This window comes from Salvelinus alpinus, chromosome 34, assembly GCF_045679555.1.
Source record: "Salvelinus alpinus chromosome 34, SLU_Salpinus.1, whole genome shotgun sequence".
NCBI lineage: Eukaryota > Metazoa > Chordata > Actinopteri > Salmoniformes > Salmonidae > Salvelinus > Salvelinus alpinus.
Genome location: NC_092119.1, coordinates 18960494 through 18983402, shown reverse-complemented (window position 1 = coordinate 18983402; position 22909 = coordinate 18960494). Strand labels below are relative to the sequence as shown.

At 47.0% G+C, this 22909-nt stretch overlaps 1 protein-coding gene across 2 annotated transcripts in view; it reads left to right on the top strand.

Moving 5' to 3' along the window:
• Positions 1 to 22909, top strand: part of LOC139563531 (neuronal PAS domain-containing protein 3-like) — a 425688-nt gene that overhangs the window by 270762 nt on the left and 132017 nt on the right. For both annotated transcript variants that reach the window (XM_071382264.1, XM_071382263.1), the window contains one exon: positions 17832 to 17921. In XM_071382264.1, the coding sequence (XP_071238365.1) occupies positions 17832 to 17921 (90 nt within the window). The remainder of the gene's footprint in view (positions 1 to 17831; positions 17922 to 22909) is intronic.

The window sequence follows — 22909 nt, the reverse complement described above, 5'->3', positions numbered from 1 at the left end:
AGTAGTACACAGCGTTGTACGAGATTTTCAGTTTCTTGGCAATTTCTCGCATGGAATAGCCATCATTTCTCAGAACATTTCTCAGAACAAGAATAGACTGACGAGTTTCAGAAGAAAGTTATTTGTTTCTGGCCATTTTGAGCCTGTAGTTGAACCCACAAATGCTGATGCTCCAGATACTCAACTAGTCTAAAGAAGGCCAGTTTTATTGCTTCTTTAATCAGAACAACAGTTTTCAGCTGTGCTAACATAATTGCAAAAGGGTTTTCTAATGATCAATTAGCCTTTTAAAATTATAAACTTGGATTAGCTAACACAACGTGACATTGGAACACAGGAGTGATGGTTGCTGATAATGGGCCTCTGTATGCCTATGTAGATATTCCATTAAATATAATCAGTTTCCAGCTACAATAGTCATTTACAACATTAACAATGTCTACACTGTATTTCTGATCAATTTGATGTTATTTTAATGGACAAGAAATGTGCTTTTCTTTCAAAAACAAGGACATTTCTAAGTGACCCTAAACTTTTGGACGGTAGTGTATATTAGCCATTTCAGACTCACTTAGATTATTAACTTGATGATACAGCAGTAGCAATACAAGGATATAACATCTATAGAAGAGACATACATGCTTATGGGGGAGGTGTTGCTGTATATATTCAGACCCATATCCCTGTAATGCTTAGAGAAGATCTTATGTCAAGTGTTATTGAAGTGTTGTTGTTGCAGGTTCACTTGGCACATCTAAAGCCTTTTCTTTTGGGGTGTTGCTATAGGCCACCAAGTGCTAACAGTCAGTATCTAAATAATATGTGTGAAATACTTGATAGTGTATGTGATGTAAACAGAGAGGTCTACTTTCTCTGGGACCTGAATATTGACTGGTTTTCATCAAGCTGTCCGCTCAAGAGGAAGCTTCTCACTGTAACCAGTGCCTGTAATCTGGTTCAGGTTATTAATCAACCTACCAGGGTGTTTACAAACACTAGAAGGAACAAGATCATCCACATGTATCGATCACATTTTTACTAATACTGTAGAACTTTGTTCTAAAGCTGTATCCGTGCCCATTGGATGCAGTGATCACAGTATAGTGGCTATATCCAGGAAAGCCAAAGTTCCAACAGCTGGGCCTAAAATAGTGTATAAGAGATCATACAACAGATTTTGCTGTGACTCTTATGTGGATGATGTTAAAAATATTTGTTGGTCTGATGTGATTAATGAGGAGCATCCCGACGGTGCACTTGATGAATTTATGAAATTGCTTCTTCCAATTATTGATCAACATGCACCTGTTAAGAAACTGACTGTTAGAACTGTTAAGGCTCCATGGATTGATGAGGAATTGAAAAACTGTATGGTTGAAAGAGATGGGGCAAAAGGAGTGGCTAATAATTCTGGCTGCACATCTGACTGGCTTACTTACTGCAAATTGAGAAATGATGTGACTAAACTCAACAAAAAGAAGAATGAACTTTATTCTGAAGCCAAGATCAATGATATAAAGAATGATGGAACAAAAACATTTTATAGTACTTTCAATGAAATTATGGGCAGCAAGACAAATTCAACTCCATCTTTCATCAAATCTGATAGCTTAATTGTTGGCAATTTTTCTATGATTATTTCATTGGCAAAGTGGGCAACCTTAGGCAGGAAATGCCAACAACGAACAGTGAGCAATTGTATTCATGCATAAAAAACAAATAATGAAAGAAAAGCAGTGCAAGTTAGAATTTTGTAAAGTTAGTGTGTTATATCCTTGTATTGCTACTGGAGGTGTACCTGTGGATGTATTTCAAGGCCTACCTTCAAACTCAATGCCTCTTTGCTTGACATATGGGAAAATCAAAATCAATAAACACCATGGGACCACGCAGCCGTCATACCGCTCAGGAAGGAGACGTGTTCTGTCTCCTAGAGATGAACGTACTTTGGTGCGAAAAGTCCAAATCAATCCCAGAACAACAGCAAAGGACCTTGTGAAGATGCTGGAGGAAATAGGTACAAAAGTATCTATATCCACAGTAAAACGAGTCCTATATCGACATAACCTGAAAGGCCGCTCAGCAAGGAAGAAGCCACTGCTCCAAAACCACCATAAAAAAGCCAGACTACGGTTTGCAACTGCACATGGGGATAAAGATCGTACTTTTTGGAGAAATGTCCTCTGGTCTGATGAAACAAAAATAGAACTGTTTGGCCATAATGACCATCATTATGTTTGGAGGAAAAAGGGGGAGGCTTGCAAGCCGAAGAACACCATCCCAACCATAAAGCACGGGGGTGGCAGCATCATGTTGTGGGGGTGCTTTGCTGCAGGAGGGACTAGTGCACTTCACAAAATAGATGGCATCATGAGGGTGGAAAATTATGTGGATATATTGAAGCAACATCTCAAGACATCAGTCAGGAAGTTAAAGCTTGGTCACAAATGGGTCTTCCAAATGGACAATGACCCCAAGCATACTTCCAAAGTTGTGGCAAAATGCTTAATGACAACAAAGTCAAGGTATTAGAGTGGCCATCACAAAGCCCTGACCTCAATCCTATAGTAAATTTTGTGGGCAGAACTGAAAAAGCGTAGGCGAGCAAGGTGGCCTACAAACCTGACTCAGTTACACCAGCTCTGTCAGGAGGAATGGGCCAAAATTCACCCAACTTATTGTGGGAAGCTTGTGGGAGGCTACCCGAAACGTTTGACCCAAGTTAAACAATTTAAAGGCAATGCTACCAAATACTAATTGAGTGTATTTAAACTTCTGACCCACTGAGAATGTGATGAAAAAAATTAAAGCTGAAATAAATCATTCTCTCCTATTATTCTGACTTTTCACATTCTTAAAATAAAGTGGTGATCCTAACTGACGTAAGACAGGGAATTTTTACTAGGATTAAAAGAGGTCTAGCCGTAATAAAGAGATGCTCTGCTTTTTTGACACCACACTCCAAAAAGCAAGTTCTGCAGGCTCTAGTTTTGTCTAATCTTGATTATTGTCCAGTCATGTGGTCCAGTGCTGCAAGGAAAGACCTAGATAATCAGAAGGCTGATTTAAATGCCAGTCTCTCTTGGCTAAGAGTTGAGGAGAGACTGAATGCATCACTTCTTCTTTTTATAAGAAACATTAATCTGTTGAAAATCCCAAATTGTTTGCGTTGTCAACTTACACACAGATCTGACACACACACTTATCCCACCAGGAGTCTTTTCACAGTCCCCAAATCCAGAACAAATTCCAGAAAACGTACAGTATTATATAGAGCCCTTATTGCATGGAACATTCTTCCATCTCATATTGCTCAAATAAACAGCAAACCTGGTTTCAAACAACAGATAAAGCAACGCCTCTCCCCTATTTGACCTAGATAATTTGTGTGTATGCATTGATATGTAGGCTACGTGTGCCTTTACATTTTTTTTAATGTAATCTCAGCAAAAAAACTCACTGTCAACTGCGTTTATTTTCAGCAAACTTAACATGTGTAAATACTTGTATGAACATAACAAGATTCAACAGCTGAGACAAAGTTCAACAAACGTGACTAAATGTAATAATGTGTCCTTGAACAAAGACGGGGGGGTCAAAATCAAAAGTAACAGTCAGTATATGGTGTGGCCACCAGCTGCATTAAGTACTGCAGTGCATCTCCTCCGCATGGACTGCAACAGATTTGCCCGTTCTTGCTGTGAGATGTTACCCCACTCTTCCACCAAGGCACCTGCAAGTTCCCTGAGTTTCTGGGGGGAATGGCCCTAGCCCTCACCCTCCGATCCAACAGGTCCCAGACGTGCTCAATGGGATTGAGATCCGGGCTCTTCGCTGGACATGGCAGAACACTGACATTCCTGTCTTGCAGGAAATCATGCACAGAATGAGCAGTATGGCTGGTGGCATTGTCATGCTGGAGGATCATGTCAGAATGAGCCTGCAGGAAGGGTACCACATGAGGGAGGAGAATGTCTTCTCTGTAACTCACAGCGTTGAGATTGCCTGCAATGACAACAAGCTCAGTCCGATGATGCTGTGACACACCGCCCCAGACCACGACGGACCCTCCACCTCCAAATCGATCCCGCTCCAGAGTACAGACCTCGGTGTAACGCTCATTCCCTCGACGATAAACGCGAATCCGACCATCACATTTTTTTACATTTACATTTTAGTCATTTAGCAGACGCTCTTATCCAGAGCGACTTACTTATACATTTTATGACATATTTTTTATTTTTTTTATTTTTATACATACTGAGACAAGGATATCCCTACCGGCCAAACCCTCCCTAACCCGGACGACGCTATGCCAATTGTGCGTCGCCCCACGGACCTCCCGGTTGCGGCCGGCTGCGACAGAGCCTGGGCGCGAACCCAGCCCAGCCTGGGCGCGAACCCAGAGACTCTGGTGGCGCAGCTAGCACTGCGATGCAGTGCCCTAGACCACTGTGCCACCCGGGAGGTGGTGGCGCATCACCCCTGGTGAGACGAAACTGCGACTCGTCAGTGAAGAGCACTTTTTGCCAGTCCTGTCTGGTCCAGCGACGGTGTGTTTCTGCCCATAGGCGACGTTGTTGCTGGTGATGTCTGGTGAGGACCTGCCTTACAACAGGCCTACAAGCCTTTTGCAGACAGTCTGAGCATGGAGGGATTGTGCGTTCCTGGTTTAACTCGGGCAGTTGTTGCCATCCTGTACCTGTCCCGCAGGTGTGATATTTGGATGTACCGATCCTGTGCAGGTGTTGTTACACATGGTCTGCCACTGCGAGGACGATCAGCTGTCTGTTCTGTCTCCCTGTAGCGCTGTCTTAGGCGTCTCACAGTACGGACATTGCAATTTATTGCCCTGGCCACATCTGCAGTCCTCATGCCTTCTTGCAACATGCCTAAGGCACGTTCACGCAGATGAGCAGGGACCCTGGGTGTCTTTCGATTGGTGTTTTTTAGAGTCAGTAGAAAGTCCTCTTTAGTGTCCTAAGTTTTCATAACTGTGACCTTAATTGCCTACCGTCTGTAAGCTGTTAGTGTCTTAACGATCGTTCCACAGGTGCATGTTCATTAATTGTTTAGTGTTTAAACCCTTTACAATGAAGATCTATGAAGTTATTTGGATTTTTACTAATTATCTTTGAAAGACAGGGTCCTGAAAAAGGGACGTTTCTTTTTTTGCTGAGTTTTGTTCTGTCCTTGAGCTGTTCTTGTCTATTGATGTTCTGTATTATGTCATTCTGTATTATGTTTCATGTGTTGTGTGGACCCCAGGAAGAGTAGCTGCTGCTTTTGCGACAGCTCATTGGGATCCTAATAAAATACTAAATACCAAAACACCAAAAATAAAGTAGCTGCAGTGAACAGTACAGTACAGTAGGCTGTGGTGTTGGGTTTGGTTTAGAGATAATGTGACTGTAGCCTATATAGCCCCTGTCTCCCTCTGTCTCCCCCATGTCGCCACCTGTCTCCCCCATGTCGCCACCTGTCTCCCTCTGTCACGAACCGGCATCCTATTAAGGAAACAAGAGCAAAGAGAGATAATATGGCAGACAGAGTGGGAGGGTCGTCACCCCCCCCCCCCCCCCCCCATAAAACCGGGGACCAACAAGGACCCCGGAACAACGTACCAGCCTCTGCGTCCCAAATTGACACAGCCTCTGCGTCCCAAATTGACACAGCCTCTGCGTCCCAAATTGATGAGGGGTTACGTGTTCGCACTTCCAATTTGCCCCAGCCAACCTCCTCCTCCCCAGACCTCAGTAACCTTTGCGCACAGGAAGCAACGTTTAAGAGGAAAGAAGAACACAAGACCAGGAGGGAACAGACAGGAAAGATAGAACATGACAATACCAAACAATGGACAGTCACGTAAACATTCAGGAACAGGGCACACAAGAGACCGCATCAGCTACAAACGCCAAAGAAAATAACATCTCAGGGTCCTTCCTAATTTTTACAACATCTCCCAACGATTCATAGTCACGTCCCAACGATTCATAGTCACTTCTCAACATAACAGAATTTCAATCATAATGTTCAACGATCTTCAACAGCAGTACATCATTCTAACAGTTCCTCTGATAGAAAGCGAATGAACTCGTCTACATAAAACGCCATAGTCACAAACCCCCCCCCCCAAAAAAAATCTCACTCTTTCCCTCTGCTGAGCACACCAGACCACAACCAGAGAAATGACAATAACCCTGGGAACCACAGAGAGAGATGAGATACGGAGCTTCCCCAAAACCTACAATAACTCAACCCTGGTCTTCGTGCGGATTTGCGGTGGGTATTTACGCACTGTAACCCGCTGGCAAGGTAATAAACCCCCCAGCACGCTGGCAGATTCCACCAAGCCACGGATGTGCCCCCGAGACCACTGCTCCGTCCACGGACACCACACAAAAATAACAAACATTAACCATGCCCAACTTATTCCAAAATGAAACACGTCGCTAAGCCTATCAGGAGAAAAATGCTATAGCTCCGGGTAGCAAGTGTCACTACCCTACCCAAATCTCCCACTGAGGTACACAGCTGATTGTACTCACCTCAGACCGATGTCCCAACAGCGAGTAGAGCAAGAGTTACCAGGCTGGGCAGGGCCCTGGAAACTAACCAATGTACTCTCTCCAACACAGCACACAAACCAAACAAACAAAGGCAACCAATACTGGGCCTATCAAACTCAAACAAACTAACAAAATATGCAAACAAAGCACCTACAAAATGTAACATTAACTCCACGTTTTCTCCCAAACACATACGTTCAAAATCCCGGATGAGCCCCCACTTGTCACGAACCGGCTCGAAGCCCGTAACAAAAAGGGAGACAACGTGGAGATAAGGAATAACAAAATATATTTATTAACTAAGGTAACCTATATACAAATAAACAACAGTGTGTCTGCATGGAGAGAGTCTCCTCAATGAATGTGGAAGAGGTCTATTTATCCTGGGACACACCCGGGCCCAGGTGTTTCCCATGTCGACCCTCCCAGCTCCGCCCACCGGCATCCTAATAAGGAAACAAGAGCAAAGAGAGATAATATGGCAGACAGAGTGGGAGGGTCGTCACCCCCCCACCTGTCTCCCTCTGTCGACACCTGTCTCCCTCTGTCTCCCCCATGTCACCACCTGTCTCCCTCTGTCTCCCCCATGTCGACACCTGTCTCCCTCTGTCTTCCCCATATCGCCACCTGTCTCCCTCTGTCTCCCCCATGTCGACACCTGTCTCCCTCTGTCTCCCCCATGTCGACACCTATCTCCCTCTGTCTTCCCCATGTCGCCACCTGTCTCCCTCTGTCTACCCCATGTCGACACCTGTCTCCCTCTGTCTCCCCCATGTCGACACCTGTCTCCCTCTGTCTTCCCCATGTCGACACCTGTCTCCCTCTGTCTCTCCCCTGTCGACACCTGTCTCCCTCTGTCTTCCCCATGTCGCCACCTGTCTCCCTCTGTCTTCCCCATGTCGACACCTGTCTCCCTCTGTCTCCCCCATGTCGACACCTGTCTCCCTCTGTCTTCCCCATGTCGACACCTGTCTCCCTCTGTCTCCCCCATGTCGCCACCTGTCTCCCTCTGTCTACCCCATGTCGACACCTGTCTCCCTCTGTCTCCCCCATGTCGCCACCTGTCTCCCTCTGTCTTCCCCATGTCGCCACCTGTCTCCCTCTGTCTACCCCATGTCGCCTCCTGTCTCCCTCTGTCTCCCCTATGTCGCCACCTGTCTCCCTCTGTCTACCCCATGTCGACACCTGTCTCCCTCTGTCTCCCCCATGTCGACACCTGTCTCCCTCTGTCTACCCCATGTCGACACCTGTCTCCCTCTGTCTCCCCCATGTCGACACCTGTCTCCCTCTATCTCCCCCATGTCGACACCTGTCTCCCCCATGTCGCCACCTGTCTCCCTCTGTCTTCCCCATGTCGACACCTGTCTCCCTCTGTCTTCCCCATGTCGCCACCTGTCTCCCTCTGTCTTCCCCATGTCGCCACCTGTCTCCCTCTGTCTTCCCCATGTCGACACCTGTCTCCCTCTGTCTTCCCCATGTCGCCACCTGTCTCCCTCTGTCTACCCCATGTCGCCACCTGTCTCCCTCTGTCTACCCCATGTCGCCACCTGTCTCCCTCTGTCTACCCCATGTCGCCACCTGTCTCCCTCTGTCTCCCCCATGTCGCCACCTGTCTCCCTCTGTCTCCCCCATGTCGCCACCTGTCTCCCTCTGTCTACCCCATGTCGCCACCTGTCTCCCTCTGTCTACCCCATGTCGCCACTTGTCTCCCTCTGTCTCCCCCATGTCGCCACCTGTCTCCCTCTGTCTACCCCATGTCGCCACCTGTCTCCCTCTGTCTCCCCCATGTCGCCACCTGTCTCCCTCTGTCTCCCCCATGTCGCCACCTGTCTCCCTCTGTCTCCCCCATGTCGCCACCTGTCTCCCTCTGTCTCCGCCATGTCGACACTTGTCTCCCTCTGTCTCCGCCATGTCGACACCTGTCTCCCTCTGTCTACCCCATGTCGACACCTGTCTCCCTCTGTCTACCCCATGTCGACACCTGTCTCCCTCTGTCTCCCCCATGTCGACACCTGTCTCCCTCTGTCTACCCCATGTCGACACCTGTCTCCCTCTGTCTCCCCCATGTCGACACCTGTCTCCCTCTGTCTCCCCCATGTCGACACCTGTCTCCCTCTGTCTCCCCCATGTCGACACCTGTCTCCCTCTGTCTTCCCCATGTCGCCACCTGTCTCCCTCTGTCTCCCCCATGTCGCCACCTGTCTCCCTCTGTCTCCCCCATGTCGCCACCTGTCTCCCTCTGTCTCCCCCATGTCGACACCTGTCTCCCTCTGTCTCCCCCATGTCGACACCTGTCTCCCTCTGTCTCCCCCATGTCGACACCTGTCTCCCTCTGTCTCCCCCATGTCGCCACCTGTCTCCCTCTGTCTCCCCCATGTCGACACCTGTCTCCCTCTGTCTGCCCCATGTCGACACCTGTCTCCCTCTGTCTCCCCCATGTCGACACCTGTCTCCCTCTGTCTCCCCCATGTCGCCACCTGTCTCCCTCTGTCTCCCCCATGTCGACACCTGTCTCCCTCTGTCTACCCCATGTCGCCACCTGTCTCCCCCATGTCGACACCTGTCTCCCTCTGTCTCCCCCATGTCGACACCTGTCTCCCTCTGTCTACCCCATGTCGCCACCTGTCTCCCCCATGTCGACACCTGTCTCCCTCTGTCTCCCCCATGTCGACACCTGTCTCCCTAGCTATAATGTGACTGTATAGCTTAGCCCTCCTGTCTCTCTGCTATTTCCCTTAACTTAGATATTACTGTCTGCTCTTCCGTCGTCACCCCAAGGTGACTGTCATCACTTAATTAAATCCGAGCACACAGGGAGGTAGAAACAATATTGTTGGCTAGTCACCCGGAGGAAGGAACTTTCCACAGTGTACATTGGTGGCAGTTTGGGGAAGACAGCCAGCAGTAGTTCCCTACTCAGCTCCCTGTTATCCCCATGACCAGAGCCCTAATGGCCCATGCCAAAAGTAGTGCACTTTATAGGGGATAATGTTCCATTTGGGACACATCCACTGAATGAAGGGATCATATTCTCCCCTGTTGTATGTTAATATTGATTTCATGTATTGTATCAGCAGGCCAACTTTTTCTTCTTTGACCACCAGAAAAATAGTGATTTTAAGGTGACGTTGGTTAGATTGGATGACTCTAGCTAATCAGTATTGTCTTTAGATGTTCTTGATATTATTTAGTGCCAGCAGCCTTACTGAAGCACTTGCCAGTCAGTAGAGAAAGTGATATCTCCTGCCTGTGCTATAATGTGATAACCCACACTCCCCTCCCCACATATTTGATAATAGTAATAGAATATTTTCACATCAATCTAATTGGTCATACTCTTCCCTCTTACTTTTTGGAATTGCAGTGTTTAGTATCTGTCTAGTGTGAATGGCTTTGGCTTCTGAAAATGATTTGCACTGAATAGGAGAGAATAAGTGTTTGATGCTTTACACTCTTAGGATAAAAGGTGCTATAGGAGAACCCTTTGAAGAACCCTTATTCATTCCAGGTAGAACCATTTTGGGTTCCATGTTGAACCCTTCCACAGAAGGTTCTACATGGAGCTCAAAAGGGTTCTACCTGAAACCAAAAAGGGTTCTACCTGGAACCAAAAAGGGTTCTCCTACAGGGACAGCCAGAGAACCCTTTTGAAACATTTGTTTTCTAAGAGTTAGCTGTAGCTCCAGTCTAACGGTACAGAGTGGCTGGCTGGAGGGAGAGTAGAGGGACTGGGGAGCTCCAGTCTAGTGGTACAGAGAGTGGCTGGCTGGAGGGAGAGTAGAGGGACTGGGGAGCTCCAGTCTAGTGGTACAGAGAGTGGCTGGCTGGAGGGAGAGTAGAGGGACTGGGGAGCTCCAGTCTAGTGGTACAGAGAGTGGCTGGCTGGAGGGAGAGTAGAGGGACTGGAGAGCTCCAGTCTAGTGGTACAGAGAGTGGCTGGCTGGAGGGAGAGTAGAGGGACTGGGGAGCTCCAGTCTAGTGGTACAGAGTGGCTGGCTGGAGGGAGAGTAGAGGGACTGGGGAGCTCCAGTCTAGTGGTACAGAGTGGTTGGCTGGAGGGAGAGTAGAGGGACTGGGGAGCTCCAGTCTAGTGGTACAGAGTGGTTGGCTGGAGGGAGAGTAGAGGGACTGGGGAGCTCCAGTCTAGTGGTACAGAGAGTGGCTGGCTGGAGGGAGAGTAGAGGGACTGGGGAGCTCCAGTCTAGTGGTACAGAGAGTGGCTGGCTGGAGGGAGAGTAGAGGGACTGGGGAGCTCCAGTCTAGTGGTACAGAGTTGTTGGCTGGAGGGAGAGTAGAGGGACTGGGGAGCTCCAGTCTAGTGGTACAGAGAGTGGTTGGCTGGAGGGAGAGTAGAGGGACTGGGGAGCTCCAGTCTAGTGGTACAGAGTGGCTGGCTGGAGGGAGAGTAGAGGGACTGGGGAGCTCCAGTCTAGTGGTACAGAGAGTGGTTGGCTGGAGGGAGAGTAGAGGGACTGGAGAGCTCCAGTCTAGTGGTACAGAGAGTGGCTGGCTGGATGGAGAGTAGAGGGACTGGGGAGCTCCAGTCTAGTGGTACAGAGTGGTTGGCTGGAGGGAGAGTAGAGGGACTGGGGAGCTCCAGTCTAACGGTACAGAGTGGCTGGCTGGAGGGAGAGTAGAGGGACTGGAGAGCTCCAGTCTAGTGGTACAGAGAGTGGCTGGCTGGAGGGAGAGTAGAGGGACTGGGGAGCTCCAGTCTAGTGGTACAGAGAGTGGTTGGCTGGAGGGAGAGTAGAGGGACTGGGGAGCTCCAGTCTAGTGGTACAGAGAGTGGTTGGCTGGAGGGAGAGTAGAGGGACTGGAGAGCTCCAGTCTAGTGGTACAGAGAGTGGCTGGCTGGAGGGAGAGTAGAGGGACTGGGGAGCTCCAGTCTAGTGGTACAGAGAGTGGTTGGCTGGAGGGAGAGTAGAGGGACTGGGGAGCTCCAGTCTAGTGGTACAGAGAGTGGCTGGCTGGAGGGAGAGTAGAGGGACTGGAGAGCTCCAGTCTAGTGGTACAGAGAGTGGCTGGCTGGAGGGAGAGTAGAGGGACTGGGGAGCTCCAGTCTAGTGGTACAGAGAGTGGTTGGCTGGAGGGAGAGTAGAGGGACTGGAGAGCTCCAGTCTAGTGGTACAGAGAGTGGTTGGCTGGAGGGAGAGTAGAGGGACTGGGGTGCTCCAGTCTAGTGGTACAGAGAGTGGTTGGCTGGAGGGAGAGTAGAGGGACTGGGGAGCTCCAGTCTAGTGGTACAGAGAGTGGTTGGCTGGAGGGAGAGTAGAGGGACTGGGGAGCTCCAGTCTAGTGGTACAGAGAGTGGTTGGCTGGAGGGAGAGTAGAGGGACTGGGGAGCTCCAGTCTAGTGGTACAGAGAGTGGTTGGCTGGAGGGAGAGTAGAGGGACTGGGGAGCTCCAGTCTAGTGGTACAGAGAGTGGCTGGCTGGAGGGAGAGTAGAGGGACTGGGGAGCTCCAGTCTAGTGGTACAGAGTGGTTGGCTGGAGGGAGAGTAGAGGGACTGGGGAGCTCCAGTCTAGTGGTACAGAGTGGTTGGCTGGAGGGAGAGTAGAGGGACTGGGGAGCTCCAGTCTAGTGGTACAGAGTGGCTGGCTGGAGGGAGAGTAGAGGGACTGGGGAGCTCCAGTCTAGTGGTACAGAGTGGTTGGCTGGAGGGAGAGTAGAGGGACTGGGGAGCTCCAGTCTAGTGGTACAGAGTGGTTGGCTGGAGGGAGAGTAGAGGGACTGGGGAGCTCCAGTCTAGTGGTACAGAGAGTGGCTGGCTGGAGGGAGAGTAGAGGGACTGGGGAGCTCCAGTCTAGTGGTACAGAGAGTGGTTGGCTGGAGGGAGAGTACAGGGACTGGAGAGCTCCAGTCTAGTGGTACAGAGAGTGGTTGGCTGGAGGGAGAGTAGAGGGACTGGGGAGTAGTATTATTTGAAATGGATGTCTAGCATGGGTCATTTTTTCTCTAAATAGGGCCAATAAAAGTGTCAGCATAAGCAGAGATTATTTCCCCCCAAGGTAAGCAGAGATTATTTCCCCCCAAGGTAAGCACAAAATCAAATGGGCACAATAAGTATGGTGTGATTTGAAGGGGGTCTCAGTGTAGGGTAGAATGAGTGATTTGAAGGGGGTCTCAGTGTAGGGTAGAATGAGTGATTTGAAGGGGGGCTCAGTGTAGGGTAGCATGAGTGATTTGAAGGGGGTCTCAGTGTAGGGTAGGATGAGTGATTTGAAGGGGGGCTCAGTGTAGGGTAGCATGAGTGATTTGAAGGGGGTCTCAGTGTAGGGTAGGATGAGTGATTTGAAGGGGGTCTCAGTGTAGGGTAGCATGAGTGATTTGAAGGGGGTCTCAGTTTAGGGTAGGATGAGTGATTTGAAGGGGGTCTCAGTGTAGGGTAGAATGAGTGATTTGAAGGGGGTCTCAGTGTAGGGTAGGATGAGTGATTTGAAGGGGGTCTCAGTGTAGGGTAGCATGAGTGATTTGAAGGGGGTCTCAGTGTAGGGTAGGATGAGCGATTTGAAGGGGGTCTCAGTGTAGGGTAGGATGAGTGATTTGAAGGGGGTCTCAGTGTAGGGTAGCATGAGTGATTTGAAGGGGGTCTCAGTGTAGGGTAGGATGAGCGATTTGAAGGGGGTCTCAGTGTAGGGTAGAATGAGTGATTTGAAGGGGGTCTCAGTGTAGGGTAGGATGAGCGATTTGAAGGGGGTCTCAGTGTAGGGTAGGATGAGGGATTTGAAGGGGGTCTCAGTGTAGGGTAGGATGAGGGATTTGAAGGGGGTCTCAGTGTAGGGTAGGATGAGTGATTTGAAGGGGGTCTCAGTTTAGGGTAGGATGAGCGATTTGAAGGGGGTCTCAGTGTAGGGTAGGATGAGTGATTTGAAGGGGGTCTCAGTGTAGGGTAGGATGAGTGATTTGAAGGGGGTCTCAGTGTAGGGTAGGATGAGTGATTTGAGCATCCCCTGAGCCGGTGCCTTCAATAAATCAATCAATACACACCAGCCATATGCTGCACATTTCTACATGGCTTGTCAGCCTGAAAATTGACTTCAATGGAAAATATTTCTCACGGCTCTCTCATAGCAATTTAGAAATTCTGATAAGATCTCTTTTACACAACACACGCACTCTACATTTTTATCTACCAACCTCTCTTTCTATCTCTCTCTCTCTCTCTCTCTCACACACCGTATCTCTTGCATCCTCTCTTTCTCATCCTGTGGCTTTTTCTTTTCATCCAATAAATGTTTTTCTTAAATCCAACCAGAGCACTCCACTGTAATTTACTGAGGACATGATCTGGGCGTGATAGTCCAACCCGTTGCTGTGATTTGTGTGTAGAGTAGGTGTGCCTGTAAATCTGGGGCAGGTGTCTGTGTGTGTGTGAGAGAGTATTGTAGTCCCGTGTGGCTCAGTTGGTAGAGCATGGCGCGTGCAACGCCAGGGTTGTGGGTTCATTCCCCACGGGGGGACCAGGATGAATATGTATGAACTTTCCAATTTGTAAGTCGCTCTGGATAAGAGCGTCTGCTAAATGACTTAAATGTAAATGTAAATGTGTGTGTGCGTACGTTCATGTGTGCTTGTGTTTATGTGTGCCTGTCTGCGTATTAGCACTGCTGTGCCCAGCCCTGCTGGAGGTGTTAATTGCAGTGATTGTTCTAAGCGGCCGGGTCTGGGCCAGCGGAGGACTGAGGTGGGGGGGCTGGTGTAAGCATGCCGTCCCGATACACTGCCAGCTGCTCTGCCTCTCTCCATTTTGTCTGGCCTAATAGTAAGGATATGTTGATAGTTAATGAGCCCCATCTAATCTGACCTCCACTGGGTTGGTTAATATCCGAGAGGAGAGAGGGTTCTCTCTGGCCAGGATTGATGTCTGCCAAATCGTGTCCTTCACAGGAAGTTTCTTTGTCCTCTGGAAGGAACATGTGTCAGTTACATTAAGTAACCGCTTAAAAGACTCTGTCATGGTTGTCTGGTTTGTGTGTACAGAGTAAAGGCCCTGTTTATTGATATTTCCAGGATCATCTTCGTAAAGATATGTTCTCAAATGTATTGTCAATATTTAATTAAAATGTCTTAATAGTTAACATCTGTACAGTGGCTGGCTAGAGGTTTATAGTAACATTAGTTACTGGTTGGGTCTCTGAGCAGTCTGATGCCTTCTCTCATCTGTTTGGTGCCAGGGGTTAGAGTTCACTAGCTGGGCTGTGTGGTGCCAGGGGTTAGAGTTCACTAGCTGGGCTGTGTGGTGCCAGGGGTTAGAGTTCACTAGCTGGGCTGTGTGGTGCCAGGGGTTAGAGTTCACTAGCTGGGCTGTGTGGTGCCAGGGGTTAGAGTTCACTAGCTGGGCTGTGTGGTGCCAGGGGTTAGAGGCCAGAGGTCAGGGCTGTGTGACACCAGGGGTTAGAGGCCAGAGGTCAGGGCTGTGTGACACCAGGGGTTAGAGGCCAGAGGTCAGGGATGTGTGGTGCCAGGGGTTAGAGTTCACTAGCTGGGCTGTGTGGTGCCAGGGGTTAGAGGCCAGAGGTCAGGTTTGTGTGATGCCAGGGGTTAGAGGTCAGGGCCTGCCAACAAGATCAACCTAACACTGTAGGATCTGCTCCTACACCCCACTCCCACTGCACACCACAACAAAAGGTGCGTCACTCAGTCAAAGCAGCCAGAAATGTTTCTCAATAAATGACTTTAGAATCCCAATTTAATGTAACACATTTCTCCCCCAGAAGTTTGTCTCTGCTGTGATTTATAGCGCACTTTACACAGTGGTTAGCCTGTAAACAGTGGCCATTTATCACTGTGGAGATGGAAGCTAGCTACAGGAACGGTACAACTCCGGTGTGTGTAGCATTTTCTCAGCTCTGCAAATCGTCTCCCCCCTCTAAGGAGTTCCTGGGCCGCAGATGCTAGGCATTTTAAAGAGGATCAGGCAGGCAGGACAAGGAGAAATGATTGGAGACTGGGTAGGGGTGAGTGCTGGGGCCCAGTGTGACAGGCAGGGTGAGATCTGTGGGGACGGATGATAGCTTTACACCGCCGGAGCCCCCCATCCTCTGGTCACGGGGTGGCAGAGTGTGTCACTGCTGCTGAGGTGCTCTCCCTGAGGGGAACTGAAATGAACTGACAGGAAGGAAGGAAGGAAGGAAGGAAGGAAGGAAGGAAGGAAGGAAGGAAGGAAGGAAGGAAGGAAGGAAGGAAGGAAGGAAGGAAGGAAGGAAGGAAGGAAGGAAGGAAGGAAGGAAGGAAGGAAGGATAGAGAACCACTGGCTGGTGCTGCTGGAATAAAGGGCCTCCAGCTTAGCTCTCCACCAGAACACAATGACCGGTGGAAGCTATTTGATGACAAGTGGGATACTAGAGAGTGGAGATGCTCTTAGTGACGAATGCACAGTAAATATAAACTGAAAGTCAAAATTACGGTTTATATAAATTATATACTTGAAATTGTATTATTTATATTAAAGGCTAATGCACAGTTTATGATGCACAATCTAATATGGACAATTATCGCTGTAATCTGTGCAAATTAAGATACTAGTTGTTCAGCTGCTTTCTCCTTGAGAGCAATATAAATGATAAAATGTCATATTTTCCAGACCCACCCAAGACGTGATGCATGTGCCTCTCCCATGCCGAGAGCTAACAAAAAGCCAAACTATGAGTCTTCTTTGTCTGTAGATGTTAGGCACTAAATCGGTGCTAGCGTTAGATGTGTAATGTAAGGAAGAGCAATATAAAGCTCCCTTTCCCCCTGGCAGATGTGTGTGTGTTTGGGAAAGCTGTCTAGAAGCTGGCTGGGAGCTGGTTGGGAGCTGGCTGGGAGCTGGCTGCAGCAGGGCCTCAGTGGGAGTTGCTGTTGTCAGCTGCATAAATAGCCCCAGGCTGCCCTGTTTTATCAGCGGATACGGAGAGTCTCTCTCTCTCGCTCTTGCTCTCTCTCTCTTCTATCGCTCTCTCACTTTTCTCTCTCTCTCCTCTCTCTCTCTATCCTTTCACCAGCTGCTGCTTGGTGCTCCTTTTAAGTTGATGGGGGAAAATAAATCGCCCGCAAATATGAAAGCGCCCGCAAATATGAAATACCACGGCCATCTGAGCTGCAACACTGCCCTCAACACAACAGAGTAATCCTCATTTTCCTAGAAAAGGTGATCAGATCAGCGACGGTGACATTGTGCAATCAGGGCCTGTAGTCACAGCGCCAGACTGGAGATGGAGGGAGAGGGAGAAGCCTTTGTTTTGCTCCATCTATTAGGCTACGTTTGGACTTTTCTTTGTGGCGTGTGCCTGTGGTTAGCTGCCCCTACAGAAGCCAGTGGGGGAGCAGAAGTAATTAACTTGAGTGACCTGGGTGTCTTAATTGTTACCTGTTGGAGGCTGGGCTCAGAACAGAGCGCTGCGTCCCGTCGTGAACCAATAGCAGGGCCGTCATTAGACATTGAACCAGCATACTGGAGTAGACAACATTCAGGAAGTAAAAACACACATTACATGGATTTTGACTGGATGAAGACTATCCAGGAAGAGAATACACACTCATATTACATGGGCCTGGTGTGGAATGAATCAATATACTGAATAGACTTTACCAGCATCCTGGCATAGACCTAACCAGCAGATTTTAGTAGACTTTGCAGGGGAAGACACACATCATATGGATATGGACTGTAATGGAATGGACTACTATGATGATGATATGTTCTAAAGTGCTGTACGTTATATTATCTTTGTAGGGGAAGACACACATCATATGGATATGGACTGTAATGGAATGGACTACTATGATGATGATATGTTTTAAAGTGCTGTACGTTATATTATCTTTGTAGGGGAAGACACACATCATATGGATATGGACTGTAATGGAATGGACTACTATGATGATGATATGTTTTAAAGTGCTGTACGTTATATTATCTTTGTAGGGGAAGACACACATCATATGGATATGGACTGGAATGGAATGGACTACTATGATGATGATATGTTTCAAAGTGCTGTACGTTATATTATCTTTGTTTGTGCCAACTTGGGTTTGTTTACTGTTGTTTTCCTGCTTTCACACACTGTTAATTTCTACTGTCGTCATGAGAGATATTACCTTCCACATGAGGAGGTGTAATTTTGATTTGCAGACAGGCAGACAGACAGACAACACTCAGAGGGTTCCCTCTATATGCTTTGTACCAGTATACCAGAATACACCTCATCTAACACAATCTCTCTCTCTCTCTTTCCCTCTCCGTTTCTCTCTCTTTCTCTCTCTCCCACAGTCCCTGGATGGATTTGTATTTACACTAAACAAGGAGGGAAGGTTTTTGTACATCTCTGAGACGGTGTCTATATACCTGGGGCTTTCGCAGGTGAGTGCAACAACCGTCAATGCCTTGTCGCTACTACTGCGCTTTTCCCCTCTGTTTCTTTTGTTTATCAGTGGCCGCTAGAAGACAATTCAGACAAATTATAGCTCATTTAACATCTCATCAGCTTGTTCGCCCTGTAGTTAATTTGCAGCCATCAATGCTGCATATTTTATCAGAGGGTGCTTTTCATCTCAGTGGTGTGTTAACAGGTCCTCGTCTACTATTGGCCGGTTCAAGTACATGTCAATAAACAGACTGAGCCGTCTCAGAGGTCAAACGTCAGGGGGAGTGACCTTGAAGATTCTAATGGTTCCAAACACCATAGCTTTGTCTCCAGGGCTAACAGACAGACATACAGACTAGAGAGCAAACACACACACACACACACACACACACACACACACACACACACACACACACACACACACACACACACACACACACACACACACACACACACACACACACACACACACACACACACACACACACAGGTCTATAGAAGAATGACTAGAGACCATACAGAGCCTATCTCCCAACTCAGAAACCAAATTATATTTCTAGTTATAGACTTGACCATTATATAACCAATAGATGGCCAAATGATTTACATGCCCTGTACGTAGGTACTTGTGAGCCTGCTTTCTGTCCAGGGCTCTATTTGAGCAGACTAGTCATTATATCTAGGTATATTTAATATATGCCCTTTATATAATATATTCTATTTATATTATATATACCATTTATATAATATAATATGCAGTATGCCATTTAGCATGCACTTTTATCCAAAGTGACTTACAGTAATGCGTGCATGAATTTAGCATCTGGGTGGCCCCATGAATCGAACCCACAACCCTTGTGGTGCAAGCGCCATGCACTACCAACAGAGCCACATACTATTTCCCTCACAGTGAAAAATTCATAATAATAATGAACCATTATATAGCCAATAGATGTAGCCAAATAGTAGAGTGGTCAGCTATGTGTGTTTGTATTACAGGACTCATAATGAAGTATTCTGCAATAACCTTATGATGTAGAAATCTCTGAGGGAATGCATAGACAATGTTTCGCTAAATGAGATATTACACGACAATATAAAGGACGAAAAAAAGGCAATCAGTTTACCAAATTAAAAATAGGAAAAGTGTATAAGTTCTAGCCACATCTATCTACAGATGAATTCAAGTAAAGATGTATTAATGATTTCTATCAAATAATTGATTAATTGTCAAGTAGGTCCCCCAAGCTTTGGGCTACGTGACGTAGTAGCTATCTTGTTCATAGTTTTATCAGCAGTTAGAGAGAGTGGTGTGTGTGTGTGTGTGTGTGTGTGTGTGTGTGTGTGTGTGTGTGTGTGTGTGTGTGTGTGTGTGTGTGTGTGTGTGTGTGTGTGTGTGTGTGTGTGTGTGTGTGTGTGTGTGTGTGTGTGTGTGTGTGTGTGTGTGTGTGTGTGTGTGTGTGTGTGTGTGTGTGAGAGAGAGAGAGAGAGAGAGAGAGAGAGAGAGACACACAATTCTGGGGGTTTTGCCCTGTATGAGTCAGTTGTATAATCTAACATGTGTACACACTCTAACCCTCCATGATCTTAATTGCTGTTTTACTTTTTAGCCACTTAATCTGTCTGCCACTTCTTTTTAACATCGTTGCTAATTATTTTCTACATTAATTAGATCTTGGAGGGTTTTTAAGCCTTTTTCATATTGACAAGATTCTGCATTTAATGGTGCCAGGCTGACATTCTAAAGCAGATAAAGTGAAAAATATTCAATGTCTAGAAATGTTTTGCATATCAAACATAGTGTTAAGTTAGGACTTGCTACGGAATTAAAGGCCCTTAAATTAAAGGCCCTTCCCTTATGGCTTGTAGAGAGGGACTGAGGGACGGATTGTTGGCTTAATAGACTTTACCTGTTTGCTTCAAGATCATACAGTACAGGGAAATTAGTAAGTTATTACAGTAACACTTTTAATAGCCTTGTAGACAAAACCAATCAATGAATATGTATCTAGTGAATAAGGTCTGAAATCAAGTTCAATCAACTCAAGTTTTTTAATTGAGCTAACTGATCATTGATGATTGTAAAGTCCAGAATGCTGCGTGTGATGTATGATACCTTAGTCTGTCTGAACTGTCTGTAAACGTATTACCATATTTTGATTTTAAATATTGTATTGGACAGGGCTGTGCTAGTGTGAAATGGCTCTTATAATGGCACCAGTTGTGCAGCCAGTCAGTTCAGTGAAACAGATGGTCAGAATTACCATTTTTGTTTTGCAAATGGTGCATAAGCCTCTGTCCCCCCCAGTTAATCGCAGGTGTCTAAGTGTATGTCTTAGTTCTGTGAATAAATGTTCTGTCTTCATTTGACTAATCAGTGACCATAGCTCCCCTTTTAGGAAGCAGGCGTTCTAGAATGGTCTTGGCATTATTTTGTAATAGAATGGAAAGTATCGATACCGAATTGTACAGTGTGTTAATGGTAGATACAGTGGGCTATGTAAAGGATTTTTTGGACAAGGGATTATGGTTGTTATTAGACAAATTTGGTGTAATTTATACGTATCTGTCTGCTAAAACTCCACTACTGCCTCAACAATTTAGCCCAGATAATTAATCTGGCGGTATTTAACAGTTCTGTAACTGTGCCATTGGAATTGTTGTAGCTTGCCATTGAATTGCAAGACAGACATGCCTTGCAGCAGACAGACACTGCAGTTGGGATCTAGTAGAACCTCTGGGGTCGGCTAGCAGATTCAGCACAGGAATCTGTCTTTTAAATACCCTGTTTGCATCCTAAATGGCACCCTACTCCCTATGTAGTGCACTACTTTTGACCAGGACCCATAGGGAATGTAGGGAATAGGGTGCCATTAAGGACAGTGACCCTTTTAATCCAAATACTGTCATGGAACCCCCTCAAAATTCTTGTGTTGGCAAAGTGTTGGCACGATGTGGAGATTGGCAAAATTCTGGCGAGATGTGGAGATTGGCAAAGTTCTGTTGCGGTGTGGACGTGTAACCATGCAGCTGTCTGTTGGGGGATTGAGATGTGAATGTTTGCTTTGTATAACAGATGGCACTCTGTGCTTAGGCTGATAGCTAGGAAAATAATAAGTGCATTATTCCGGCCAACAGAATATTAGCTTTTGGAACACGGCCCATTCCATGCCGGCACCCCTGCCAGTGCATGGACTGAATATCCAAGGAAATTGATACATCTGGAATACAGCGACCATCTGACTTTTCATCTGTCTCAAAGGAATTGCTGGCTTTTGTATTTTAACCCGTTCCAAGGACTCACCCCGGCAGAAACATGTTACAACGCTCTCAAGTATTACAGGAACGACACATTGAGAGCCTGACATGTATAGCAGGACCATATGGTTGAAGCTCGCTCTCTTTCCATTGTTTATGTGCTCAGCAATGTGATTGAGTTGGCATATTTCCAATGCCTTTCTCTGTGTTAGAGGGAGGGAGGGTTAAGTCTCTCTCCCTCCTTCACGAAACAAGGCCTCCCTTTTATTGTAGAGCGACACCGGTTAGACCTCGGTACCCTACTCCCATTCACGTTTCACTGCAAAAGGCTTTTCCAATTGTGAAGCTGGAATTGAATGTAGGCATCTGCTTTGCTTTAAGTGACAGGGCTGTGAATGTGTGGCTGCATGCACACAGAGGGAGAGAGAAGCCATTTGAAAGCCACCAGGAGCCTGATCCCTACACCCCTCCACCCTCTCCCTACTCTACCCCTAGCCCAGATCTCCTCCCCTGCAATGGGGCTGGATGAGACTGCAGCGGCCCCCTGCTTCCAGCTCCCAGAGGATGTAAGGCCAAGTGGGATGGACAGGGCATACTGATTATATCAGGATAAACATTTGCCTGAATGTCTGATCACATCTTTGTGAGCTGATCAGTCCTCGTCCTCTTGTATTCCTCATTCCCTGACACACACACACACACACACACACACACACACACACACACACACACACACACACACACACACACACACACACACACACACACACACACACACACACACACACACACACACACACACACACACACACACACACAGTTTACACACACCTTTCTCATACTCCCAGTCCCTTCTCTCAGCGTTCCACATATTACTCCGATTCTTAGCCTAATAATAGATTATACAGATGACCAAATTAAATTGTTGGATTAGTCAGTTAATTTGTCATTGTTTGTGTTGTGTGGATCAATCAATAAAATTATTAATTTAATTCTTATTGAATTTACTCTACTGTATATTTTCTCTCTGAAATATTCCTGCAAATTGAGTAATTTGTTATACAGTACCAGTCAAAAGTTTGTACACACCTTTCTTTATTTGTATTATTTGTATGAAATAACACAAATAGAATCATGTAGTAACTAAAAAAGTGTTAAAACAAATCAAAATAGATTTTAGATTCATCAAAGTAGCTACCCTTTGCCTTGATGACAGCTTTGCACACTCTTGGCATTCTCTCAACCAGCTTCACCTGGAATGCTTTTCCAACAGTCTTGAAGGAGTTCCTACATATGCTGGGCACTTGTTGGCTGCTTTTCCTTCACTCTGCGGTCCAACTCATCCCAAACCATCTCAATTGGGTTGAGGTCAGGTGATTGTGGAGGCCAGGTCATCTGATGCAGCACTCCATCACTCTTCTTCTTGGTCAAATAGCCCTTACACAGCCTGGAGGTGTGTTGTGTCATTGTCCTGTTGAAAAACAAATGATGGTCCCACTAAGCGCAAACCAGATGGGATGGCATTTTGCTGCCGAATACTGTGGTAGCCATGCTGGTTAAGTGTGCCTTGAATTCTAAATAAATCACTGACAGTGTCACCAGTAAGGCACACCCACACCATCACACCTCCTCCTCCATGCTTCACAGTGGAAAACCACACATGCGGCGATCATCTGTTCAGCAACTCTGCATCTCACAAAGACATGGCGGTTGGAACCAAAAATCT